The 12,838-nt window shown below is 43.9% G+C and overlaps 1 protein-coding gene across 2 annotated transcripts in view; it reads right to left on the bottom strand.

Moving 5' to 3' along the window:
- Positions 1–1,040: 1,040 nt before the first annotated feature.
- LOC115148680 (roundabout homolog 1) overlaps positions 1,041–12,838 on the bottom strand; it is a 31,828-nt gene continuing 20,030 nt past the window's right edge. For both annotated transcript variants that reach the window (XM_029690779.1, XM_029690780.1), the window contains exons 8-19: positions 12,605–12,836; positions 12,313–12,434; positions 11,648–11,819; positions 9,582–9,782; positions 9,134–9,176; positions 7,969–8,084; positions 6,982–7,317; positions 6,774–6,875; positions 6,322–6,463; positions 5,459–5,695; positions 4,798–5,153; positions 1,041–2,339 (exon numbers count right to left, since the gene is read on the bottom strand). In XM_029690779.1, the coding sequence (XP_029546639.1) occupies positions 2,050–2,339; positions 4,798–5,153; positions 5,459–5,695; positions 6,322–6,463; positions 6,774–6,875; positions 6,982–7,317; positions 7,969–8,084; positions 9,134–9,176; positions 9,582–9,782; positions 11,648–11,819; positions 12,313–12,434; positions 12,605–12,836 (2,349 nt within the window). In that variant the 3' untranslated portion in view covers positions 1,041–2,049. The remainder of the gene's footprint in view (positions 2,340–4,797; positions 5,154–5,458; positions 5,696–6,321; positions 6,464–6,773; positions 6,876–6,981; positions 7,318–7,968; positions 8,085–9,133; positions 9,177–9,581; positions 9,783–11,647; positions 11,820–12,312; positions 12,435–12,604; positions 12,837–12,838) is intronic.

Genomic DNA, 12,838 nt, shown 5'->3' with positions numbered 1-12,838 from the left:
CAAATAAAGTATTTTAAAGATTTAAAATAGTATTTCAACCCAGGTCGACTTGGTCTACCCAGGTCTACTTGGCAGATATTGGGGCATAGTTTCTGTGCTCTCTCTCCAGGCCAATGTGGGTCAGTGGATTACCAACAGGCTATAAAAAGCTGCCATCTTGGCACGGGTCTAACGCAGTGATACAGATCCCTCTAGTACGATTTGTGTGTGTAGGGGGGGATATATATATACATATACACACACACACACACACGAATTAAGTGTGTTTTCATGCTTTTGTGTGTGTGGAGTGGGAGCTGGTGTTGGCTTTTCATGTTGAGCATATGGCCGTGGGGTAGTGAACACTGTGAGATAAGGCCTAAACCTTCTGGATGTGTAGCCTACACAAACGAGGCAAGATGAGGACACTGTTGTGTAATGTCATTGCTGTCTGTTTGTTCATGGTAGTGGCAAATGGGGAATAACACTGTAACAATTCAATACAAACTAATGGAGTAACCTCTGGCTAAGGGAGCCATTGGCCAAACTAACATTTACAGACACATATCCGCTCACACACACACACACACACACACACACACACACACTTGACCAAATATGAGGAGAGGCAATACAATGATCCGAGACCAGACTGGGCAAAATGCTTGACACATCAAGAGATTGTTTTCCTTTTGTTTGATTTTCGATGATTATATAAGACTAACAGGTTTTCCTGTTCATCCTCTACAAGTACATTCATTTTTGAAAGTGCCACTGGTTTACACATTTCATTAAAAAGAGTTAGATACCAGTTGGTTTAAAAAAAAAATGAGCAGGAGATCATCCTGAGCCACAGAATTAGATTAGTCGTCTCAAAGTCTCAATAATTTAGCTTGGTTGCCGGTCTGTTTTTGCTTTAGAAAGATTTTGGTCGTCTTGCCAAACTTGCCCGTTTGTTTGGTAAGGCAAGGATGAAAAGCTCAGGAAAGATACTGTACCTAGGCTAATGTCCACAGCTACTTTAGAAAGACTTCCTAGAATAAGCATTTATAACTAAGAAGTTACCAGACTGAGACTTATATGTTTTATTATCAATACGGCCACAGTAGAAGATATTGGGTTACTGCAATCTGAAGATTCAGCCCTCAATGTTAAGTTTCATGTTAAAAGGAAGAGAAATTAAAACAAACTCTGAAACAAAACATAACTACATCTTCCAAATTCTAGTCAAACGACAAATGGTTAGCGCTCATAAAAAAATTGTATAGAGACAAAAGCACATTTAATAATAATAAAACCGGAATAAAATGGTCTTGTGTGAACAAAGTATGGTAAAAAGAAACAGAATGGGTTAGAAAGTCACAGTGTTCATGGGTCATTAAATTAAATCAGTCGTAGATATTTACATTCTATTGCAAATGAATGATCAGTAAATGGTCTGTACAAATTCGCTCCTGAAGTTTCCAATCTGCTGCAATTAATATGAAACCAGACTGAATGCTGCGCTCACCAGTGTGCGTTCAGTCTATTTTAACCAAGGCTAGTAGGATCATAGCGCTTGGAAGATTCTGGAAGACAAAAATAGTGCTGTCATACAGTAACAGTGCCACTAAAAGCATAACACTCTAAATATTTGCTTTGGAACAACCTATGATATGACAGAATTTTGACTGAAACTTTTTTAGAGTTGTTTTGGCACTGTGGTTCATCTCTTGGAAAGCCCAGCCCAGGTCATATGAGAACACAAAACAGAGGACACACCATAGAAGATGTCCATTCTAGGAATTCTATTTTCATGGGAGACTGCCCTGAGGTATTGTGGGAAACCTAGTTCAGGTAACCAAGTGGTCTGGACGGGAGACGTTGAATGGTCATTTCAACCCCAATTACACTTCTACTGATGACTTGGAAAGCACTCACAGAGAAACAAAGACCACTTAAAAAATCATGAATGAAACCCATATCGAAATGTTATCTTTTTTTTCATGCTTTTCATACTTAACAAATCAAGAGTAAATTAATTTCATGTCTTGGCATTGAAATGGATTTTACCAAAAATCATCAAACGGATCATCGGTGTGGGGTCGTCCTCACCCCCCCTCGTCCTTCGCCCCTACTCCCTCCGGTGGCTCGGCGGTTGTCATAGTGAAGATCGTCACGGCAACGTCCCCAAGTGTTGCAAGCGGGGGTTGCTGCTGCCTGAGAGGGGTACTGGGCACGGTACTGCGCCTCCATCTCCTCCACCCAAGCTGTGCTCCAGTCCCAAACGGGCATGGGGTCCAGCTCCCCGAAACACTCCTCTTCTTCCCCTCGAGCTGGAGGGAACAGGGCACTGAGGGGCGACGCCGGGGGAGAGAAGTCTGGAGAGGTGACAGAACACAACTAGAGTTAACACACACGTCACACCATCGGACATCATGATAGAGATACTATATATTACAAAATACATGAGATATGACACCATGATACAAAGAGAGATGATACGACAACTGACGTCATGATAAAAGAGATGTAACAGAAGGGACATTTTTACAGTGCCAGATAGACTCTTTGTACCATATCAACAGTAAACCAAAAAAACAGATGCCGATCACCCTGCCAACTTTTCCATTGGAATTGTCCCCTTGGCCAGTAATTAAAGAGGAAAATGACTTTTAAAGAGGAAAATGACATTGACGTAAATGGCACCCTATTCCCAACAACAGATTCAGCCGCGGGCCGAATTTTTCTTATGCGGATGGTCGGGGGGCCCGGAATATATTTACAAATAATTAGTAGACTGCATATTGAGCACAAGAAGCCCAAACAGATATAATATTCGACTAAAACAATTTCAAACCTTGCTTACATTTGTATATGATCATTTGTCTCTCTATTATGCATGGGAATTCTTGGGAACAGATTTACAAAATGAAAATAATTTTGGAGCTGATTTCCTGGTGTTTTTAGTCTTTTGTCAAAAGAAGAAGAAATATATATATATATATATATATATATATATATATATATATATATATATATATATACACACATACACATACACACACACATATACACTGGCCGCCTGCGGATACCAAATAAAGCCACCCGCAGGCGGCCAGTTAGGGAACCCTGACCTACATAGTGCACTACTTTTAACCGGAGCCGTATGTCCACTGGTCAGAAGTAGTGCACTATATAGAGCAGGGGTATCCAAATATTACCCTATGTGGTCCGGAGCCTGCTGGTTTTCTGTTCTACCTGACAATGAATTGCATCCCCCTGGACAATCCAATTCAGATTTTTTTTATCACTATTGGTCATTTGACCAATCAGATCAGCTCTGAAAAAGATCTGATGTGATTGGTCAAAAGAACAATAAATGGAAAAAATATCAGAATTGGGCTGCCTGTGCAAACACAGCCCTGGTGTCCCAGGTCTAAATGGGTCCCTGTTTTAGAGGGGAAGAATAAACATATATGGCTGCGTTTACACAGGCAGACCAATTCCAATCATTTTCCCACTAATTGGTATTTTTCAGCGCTGATCTGATTGGTCAACAGACCAACTAGTGAAAAAAAAATTATCAGATCAAATAAATCATAAGGAATAAGGTTTGAAGTATGTGTTCTATATCAAGGAGATATAAGAAATCTCAGAAAATATATATTGTTTTAACATATTTTGGCACAAATCTACTTCCATATTTCCATTAATTGTTTAATCTGGTACCGGGTTACCGTCAGATGAGTCCCGGGACACTTGTGGGGGTCGTAGAGCAAAACGGAGAACACCATCATGTTTGTGAGAGTTTCCATAGTGGTGTCATAATAGTTTGTAGCCCAAACCTTTCGGATGCTACAGACGTTTTCATGAGACCGATGTATTTCTTTTTTTGTACTTTTTTTTTTAAGAACAATTGGGCAAATCGAGTAAAGTTGAATCGGACATCTGCACATTTGGAAAAAGGACAGAGTTATTGATTAAGTAACAGTCTGAGAATGCTGGCTTACTAGCCCCTTTAATTTGCTGAGAGGTCTTAAGTAATCATCCATTGCCATCCCCCGAATCCTGAGCTAAACCCCTGCCCAACACACACATGCACGGACACACACACACACACACACATTTAAACACACACACACACACACACACACACACACACACACACACACACACACACACACACACACACACACACACACACTTTCTCTTTACACTGTGTGTGTCTGAGATACACTCTCAACTCAATCACATCCATCTGTCCCATAGGTCAGCTTCAGGGGCCACACAAGCACTGACAATTCCCACATGTAGCCCATCTATGCATCCTCGAATACAAGACCACTGCTTAAATCTAGGTAAGGCTACATCCCCAATGGATACAGAGCATGCCAATAAGCTACACAAATGAAAATTGGTGACACCTGATTGTGTGGTCAATTCCATTTCTCCACCAGCTACTGGAATACACTGTAATTCCATTTATGAGTTGGAAAATGTTTGTTATTTGTTAAATTCTATGGACAACGTTAAATTAATGAATAATACCTAACCCTGACACATCCATCCAGAAATCTTCATACACAAGTATATGATGACCAAACTATAGAGGCCAGTGGAATCAGATTGAATGTCTGATGTAAATCTGACTCCAAGGCACCATTTTAGGATTGTCTTGTAATAGTGCACCACCTAGTGCCAGTTGGTGGAAAGACATCTCAATCTCAAGGAAGAACATATATGAATAACCTGCCTAAGTATGATGATTGGCTACATTTGGGCAACCATATTAAAACATGCATTAACGTTTTAATAATGTTTATCCAGCAGCCTTGCCTGAGAAGGAGGCTTCACTCATGGACTCGGCGGCCACAGTGGCAAGCACGCGGGCAAAGTTGGCGTCGTTCATGAAGGAGCCATCCGACGAGCTGATGAAGCTGTTGCGGGTGCTGTTTGCCATGTTTCCCTCTGACACCGAGCCCCAGCCGTTCCACAGCGAACCCTCCCATTCGCTGCAGAGCGATGAGGGTGTGCTCTGAAACCGGGCCCGTCGGGGGCCCATTGGCTCCTGTTCGTCAGTCATCCCGTCCTCCAGTTGGTCGGAGGGGAGGGGCCCATAGATATAGCCCAGAGTGGGAGTGGGGGAAAAGGTGCGAGACAGGGAGGAGGCGGGAGGATTCTCCAACGTGGTGCTGGAAACAGGAAGTGAGGTAAGGTAAGAGGTGAATAAAGTAAAAACACCTGTAAAGCAATACTGTAGTAACATACAATTATTCTTGTAATATCAAACATTTTACTGATAAAGAGACTAGCTACTGGCTTTGGAGAAAAGTCAGATTAAATATTACTGACAATATTTTTGGTTGTCTAAGTTTAAAAGCCCTTATCAATCGACGTAGTGGAATAGATAGCGTGAAAGCCCTTCAATCAATGACTCTGACAGTAAGCCTCTCGCCCTCCCTTAGTCGCCACCCCTAGGTTTCCATGGCAACCCTACCTTTGCTTCTCGGCCCTGGGGCTGAGCTCCAGGTACTGGGTGACTTCCTGTGAGGTCATCGTTGCGTCCTGCTCCTCATCCAATGACATGCAGTAGGAGGCAGTGGACAGGCGGCTATAGGAGGGGCAGCCAGTGGTGTTGGTGTTAGTGTTGGTGGGGGGGCCGTGGTGACCAGACGCAGCACACACAGACTGAAGAGACCCGGCATCTACAGTTAGCTTAGTGGACCTGCTGGACCTAGATGTGATGAATAAGGGTCAGATGGTAATTTCCAATAATTAAAAATAAATTCATGAGATATTGATAAGTGATATTCTTCAAGAATCAGGTATATCATTAAATAATTAACAAAATGGCTATGTCACAGAGTTGGCCTTTAAGCCAAAATATTAGCTTGATATTACAGCAGCTAATGTCCCTGACTGTGGACCTGTCTCAGTCTGTACGTTCCTCACGCTTAGTTGCCTAAATGTACTATAGTTACAAGATATTCCAATTTTGTTTCTAACAAAAGTGCTATTCCTTGCAAGAGAATAGTCATACTGTAACTAGAATTGAGCAGTTTCCTTTGTTTAAACTGTGGTTATGTGTCATTCATGGGCAAGTAAATTGGCATTTGATTGCTGGGTGTTGGTTGCCGTTCTCTGAGCCGTGTCGAGGCTCTGTCGTCGGGGCTAAGAGCAGGGAGGAAGTACAATCATTTTCTCCAGCAGTAGACAGGAAACCACTTCAGGCCATAGCGTTTTACTATAATGGCCAAGGAAATGGAGGGAAGCAGAGCGCAGTGGCTCATTAGAGAGTGGGGAATGGGAGAAGTTATGGATAAATTGGTGTCAGGAAGTAGTCAACAGGAAGTTCCTCACCCTTCCTCTGAGGTGAGGCTGTGTGTGTCAGTGGTGTCGCCCATGGGCAGCGGGGGTGGCAGCATGTCCACCAGGTGCAGTGAGGCAGAGTAGTGCAGGAAGCGGGGCGACGCCAGGGGCTTGAAGCACTCCGAGCGCCCACCTGGAGGAAAAATACACACAGGCACCAAGGTTAACACAACAAAAACAATACTGTCAAGGACAGGGGTTCTGACTGTACCATCCATTCCTGGGGGAACCCCCAGGGGTGCACATATTTGTTCTAGCCCAACACTGACACACCTGATTTAAGATAACTAATTACGAAGCCCTTGATAAGATCAATTAGGTGTGCTTGGGGTGGAACAAAAAGGTTAACACCCTGGGGGGCAGTGAATACACTGGTTAATTGTTCCTGAGCATTAAAATCCTTTAGGGTATGAGTGGTATAAGATGACTGTACAGTACAGTACCTGGTGGGAGGTGGCTGAGCCTCTGTTTGTCAGGCATTCCCCTCATAGCCAGTGGCTGGCTCCTCGACGACAGCAAGGGGGCGCTGTTCATCGCATGGAGATCTGGGAAAGGAGACAAAGTCTGTGACTCAAAAGAAACTACAGATTGACGTTCACCAATAGCAAGGACATCAAAAAAATGCAAAGAAGACACCACATTGACAATCACCTTGCTTGTAATTATTTTCCCACGACTCCTTGAGCACGCCCATCTTGGGCTGCAAGGGCAAGGCCTGTTTCCATGGCAATGCCTGGCCATCCTGGACAAGCGTGGTCTTGACAACTGTGGCAGGCTGGGAGATGCGCACCGTCGCTGCGCCGTCCTGTGAGGAGGAGGTGTGGCGGCAGTGGGGCCGCTTGGGGCATCGGGCAGGGCTGTTGAAGGTCTTGAGGCCATTACCCGTCAGGTCCACGTAGAACGTCCCGTAGACACCGCAGCTGTCGGGCACAATAGGGACAGCCGCGTCCAGAGAGCTGGGGTCCTTCTTGGCCGTGATGGGCAACGCTGGGAATAAGAAGAGAAACACTATTTGTTTCCCATGATGATGATAAATATTGTGCATCCACTTTTGTGAATTTGAAATGCTATGCATCCACTTGTGTGGCTGGAATTGTATTTTTAAGATGTCAAATAAATTATATCTATCGATCTAAGATTGGAGAAATTCTGAGGCAGAATGGATCAAGTGTATTGTTTATGTAGCAGAGGTTCTGAGCTTCCATGATGAAAAGCAGAGTTAGTTGCATTATCAATTGGTCCAGGACCAGTCTTCGTTATCCAGCGCATACTGGTCACAGTAAGAAATGTGATAGAAGGAACTTTTTTTTGTTTCTTTTTTTTACCTTTATTTAACTAGGCAAGTCAGTTATGAACAATGTCTTATTTACAATGACAGCCTACCAAAAGGTAAAAGGCCGCCTGCGGGGACAGGGGCTGGGATTAAAAATAAAATAAAAATATAAGACAAAACACACATCACGACAAGAGAGACACCACAACACTACATAAAGAGAGACCTAAGACAACAACATAGCATGGCAGCAACACATGACAACACAGCATGGTAGCAACACATGACAACACAGCATGGTAGCAACACAACATTACAAAAATATGGTAGAACTGATTCTAGACCAGCTTTAAAGCAGAACTCACTAGTCCTTCTGAAGCCGGGGTTCTCCTGGCTCTGAGCCCACAGTCCCTGGTACTTCTCGTCACTCAGGGTTGGTCTCCACACACCCGAGATCCACGGAGAGTCTGGGGCTGCCATTCTGCAGAGACACAGATCAATCAATCAGTCAGCCAATCAATCAATCAATCAATCAATCAATCCCATGTAATGGGTATGGTTAAAATGGCAAAACTAGGAGGCACATATAGAGGATCAGATCATATTACACATGAGCATACAAAACATTAGGAATACCTTCCCCCTTTTGCCCTCAGAACAGCCTCAATTGATCAGCTATGAAAAGCCAACTGACATTTACTCCTGAGGTGCTGACCTGTTGCACCCTCGACAACTACTGTGATTATTATTATCTAACCCTGCTGGTCGTCTATGAACATCTTGGCCATGTTCTGTTAAAATCTCCACCTGGCACAGCCAGAAGAGGACTGGCCATCCCTCGTAGCCTGGTTGGTTCCTCTCTAGGTTTCTTCCCAGGTTCCGGCCTTTCTAGGGAGTTTTCCTAGCCACTGTGCTTCTACACCTGCATTGCTTGCTGTTTGAGGTTTTAGGCTGTGTTTCTGTACAGCACTTTGTGACATCAGCTGATGTAAGAAGGTCTTTATGAATAAATGTATTTGAATCTGTTGAGGCATGGGCTCTACAAGCTGTCAAAAGCGTTCCACAGGGATGCTGGCCCATGTTGACTCCAATGCTTCCCACAGTTGTCAAGTTGTCTGGATGTTCTCTGGGTAGTGGAAAATTCTTGATACACGGGAAACTTTTGGCCGTAAAAAACCCAGCAGTGTTGCAGTTCTTGACACAAAACGGTGCACCTGGCACCTACTACCATACCCTGTTCAAAGGCACTTAAATATTTTGTCTTGCCCATTCACCCTCTGAATGGCGCACCTACACAATCCATGTCTCAAATGTCTCAAGGCTTAAAAATCATTCTTTAACCTCCCATTCACATTCACTGATTGAAGTGGATTTAACAAGTGACATCAATAAGGGATATAGCTTTCACCTGGATTCACCTGGTCAGTCTGTCAGGGAAAGAGTGTTCCTAATGTTTTGTCCACTTTGTGTTTAACGAAACAAAAAGGTAGTGACATTGTCAATGAGCCACACTGTTTGTCTTCCACCTACCTGTGTTTTATGATGAGGTCCTCACTGGCCAACCTGTACAAACCTGCAAAATCCAGAGTCACAGTAATTTTATAGTCTCGTTGATTTCCCAATGAGGGAACACACCTTATACAGGAACACTGGAGATGGTAACGTTAATTCCGTACTTGATATTATTTATCATATAAGCATTTGACGACCTTGAATGATGAGTCCAAATCAACCTATGGAATGCATGCCCGCTATAATACAACCCTGTGAGGGGTGAAACCTTCAGTTACACATCAATAACTAGAACCTCTTGTTTTAGCTAAATAAAAAACCTGATTAGCTGCTAACGCTAATTATGTACCCATTTTGGCACAGTGGACTAGCGTACCATGACATATCCATGCTCCAAATATCCTATGCCAAGCTAATACTAAAGATACAACATATAAGCTATCCCCCAATTCTTGCCCAGACAGACCTTTAGCCTTGATGTGGCCTCGTCCCAGGTGGTCGCCAGGCCGGGTGTGGCGGCGGTACAGGCAGACGGCTGTTATCACCAGGATGCACCACAGGAGGGCGCCAACACTCCCAATGAACACTGGGCCCCTCAGCACTGCCAGGACCTGAGTGAGGTCCCTACTGGGGCTGTCTGACTGGGGGCCCCCGTACCTCTGGGAGTCTGGAATAGGGAGGGACAGGAAAGTCAAAAACAAGACAAATATGAAAAGACATAGTGAGAGAGAACACACAGAGAGACAGAGAGAGAGAGAAAGAGACAGAGAGACAGAGACAGAGAGAGAGAGAGATTTCAGGCTCTGTTGTGTGGGGGTTTATATAATATTTTAGATTCTTCAAAGTAGTGACCCTTTGCCTTTGACAGCTTTGCACACTCTTGGCATTCTCTTAACCAGCTTCACCTGGAATGCATTTCAAACATGAAGAAACGTTCAAAGTTATTTTCCGGATTAACTGACCTTCATGTCTTAAATTAATGATGGACTGTCATCTCTCTTTGCTTATTTGAGCTGTTCTTGACATAATATGGACTTGGTCTTTTACCAAATAGGGATATCTTCTGTATACCATGTCACAACACAACTGGCTCAAAAGCAATAAGGAAATAAATTCCACAAATTAACTTTTAACAAGGCACACCTGTTAATTGAAATGCATTCCAGGTGACTACCTCATATTGCTGGTTGAGAGAATGCCAAGAGTGTGCAAAGATGTCATCAAAACAAAGGGTGGCTACTTTGAAGAATCTCAAATAGAAAATATATTTTGATTTGTATACATTTTTTTTGGTTACTACATGATTCCATATGTGTTATTTCATAGTTTTGATGTCTTCACTATTATTCTACAATGTAGAAAATAATACAAATAAAGTAAAACCCTTGAATGAGTAGGTGTGTCCAAACTTTTGACAGGTACTGTGTCCAAATCTTTCACAAAAATAAATAAATAAAACACTGAAATGTCACATTTACCCAAGTATTCAGACCCTTTTGTTGAAGCACCTTTACACAAATTACAGCCTTGAGTCTTCTTGAGTATGACACTACAAGCTTGGCACAACTGTATTTGGGGAGTGTCTCCCATTCTTCTCTTCAGATCCCTTCAAGGTCTGTCAGGTTGGATGAGGAGTGTCGCTGCACAGCTATTTTTAGGTCTCTCCAGAGATGTTAGATCGGGTTCAATTACGGGCTCTGGCTGGGCCACTCAAAGACATTCAGAGACTTGTCCCGAAGCCACTCCAGAGTTGTGTTGGCTGTGTGCTTAGGGTCATTGTTCTGTTGGAAGGTAAACTTTTGCCGCAGTCTGACGTCCTGAGTGCTCTGGAGCAGGTTTTCATCAAGGATCTCTCTGTACTTTGTTCCGTTCATCTTTCACTCAATCCTGACTAGTCCCCCAGTCCTTGCTGCTGAAAAACATTCCCAATCCATGATGCTGCCACCACCATGCTTCACCATAGGGATGTTGCCAGGATTCCTCCAGATGTGACACTTGGCATTCAGGGCAAAGAGTTCAATCTTGGTTTCATCAGACCAGAGAATCTTGTTTCTCATGGTATGAGAGTCCTTTAAGTGCCTTTTCAATCTCCAAGTGGGCTGTCATGTGCCTTTTACTGAGGAGTGGCTTCCGTCTGGCCACTCTACCATAAAGGGCTGATTAGTGGAGTGCTGCAGAGATGGGAGAACCTTCCAGAAGGACAACCACCACCACAGAGGAACTCTGGAGCTCTGTCAGAGTCACCTCCTTGACCAAGGCCCTTCTCCCCCGATTGCTCAGTTTGGCCGGGAGGCCAGCTCTAGGAAGAGTCTTGTTGGTTCCAAACTTCTTTCATTTAAGAATGATGGAGGCCACTGTGTTCTTGGGGACCTTCAATGCTGCAGGCATTTTTTTGGTACCCTTCCCCAGATCTCTGCCTCGACACAATCCTGTCTCTGAGCTCTACGAACAATTACTTCAACCTCTTGGCTTGGTTTCATAACCTTTTGGCGTTCAGTTGACCATAGATAACTGTTGCATGTTGTCACTGACCTATGACCACTCTATGGGGGTCACTCTGCACCCCGATGCCAGCTCCGTTGACCGTCGCCACCCGAACCCAGTACTGTTTCCCTGGGTACAGAGGGGTTATTTCCAGACTGTAGATCCCACCGTCCACTGTCCAGTTCAGGTACTGTTGCTCTTCCGACTGCACACACCACACCTGGACAGGACACACGGACACACACCCAGAGATCAAAGAGGGAACCAGGGAAGCATTACAGTTTGTGTGTGTGTGTGTGTTTTCAAGTGATTGATTCTTCAGCAGGAGTAATAGGTAACTCTGGTCCTAGAGAGCTGGCTTTTATACCAGTTCAGCACACCTTTGATTAAACTTATCATGGTCTTCTTCTAGAAGTTCAACCACTTCTATCAAGACTGATTAGTTGAATCAGGTGTTTTGCACTTGAACAAAAGCCTGCAGGCCAGGTTTGCATAGGACACCCTGTCAATACAATGTCTCATTAGAACGTGTGAATGTATTATGTCAGGTACTGAACATAGAGGAAAAAAAACTCACACTGGAATTTCTTGCATTCTCACAAACGTTTCATAAAACACATTGTGGAGCATACAAGAATGCCAGTGTGCTTGAGTAACTTCTTCAAGGATAGATACGGGAAGGTAAAAGGGGTTTTTAGTCATCTTGTTCTTACCTGGTATCCCGTGATGATGCCATTGTGAGATTCATGGGGGGGAGGCTTCCAGGTCACATGGACCGTGTCATTATGGTCAGGGGTCATTGTTATGAAGATGGCCTGAGGTGGGGCACTAGGCACTGTGGGATGATGGAGTTTCATGACAATAACAACACGTGTAAAAACCAGACAAAATAGCACTATAAAGTTAGACTACTCCTGAGCTACAGTATCCAAAGAAACACCAATATTTTCATAAATGTTTCTTTAGAGTTGATAACAGCCAACTCTAACCGTTTTGAACCCTTACCTGTCTCAGGTACACCTAGGTGCCTGGTGTTGCTCTCCCGGCCGTAAAGGCTGCTGCCGTAGGGACGCACTTTGAACTCATACTTGTAGCCCCTCTTGAGCGGGCCGACCAGTGTTTGGAAGTTTGGTAGTACAACCCTCTTAGCTGCCCAGTCCGAACTGGCGGGCAGGAGAGAGCGATAGAGGACCTCGAAACCATCCAGGTAGTGTGGCTGGGTTGGGAAAGACTGGAGCT

The sequence above is a fragment of the Salmo trutta genome, chromosome 15 (genome assembly GCF_901001165.1).
Source record: "Salmo trutta chromosome 15, fSalTru1.1, whole genome shotgun sequence".
NCBI classification, from domain to species: domain Eukaryota; kingdom Metazoa; phylum Chordata; class Actinopteri; order Salmoniformes; family Salmonidae; genus Salmo; species Salmo trutta.
The sequence above is the reverse complement of the archived record's forward strand: the minus strand, read 5'-3'. Positions and strand labels throughout refer to the sequence as shown.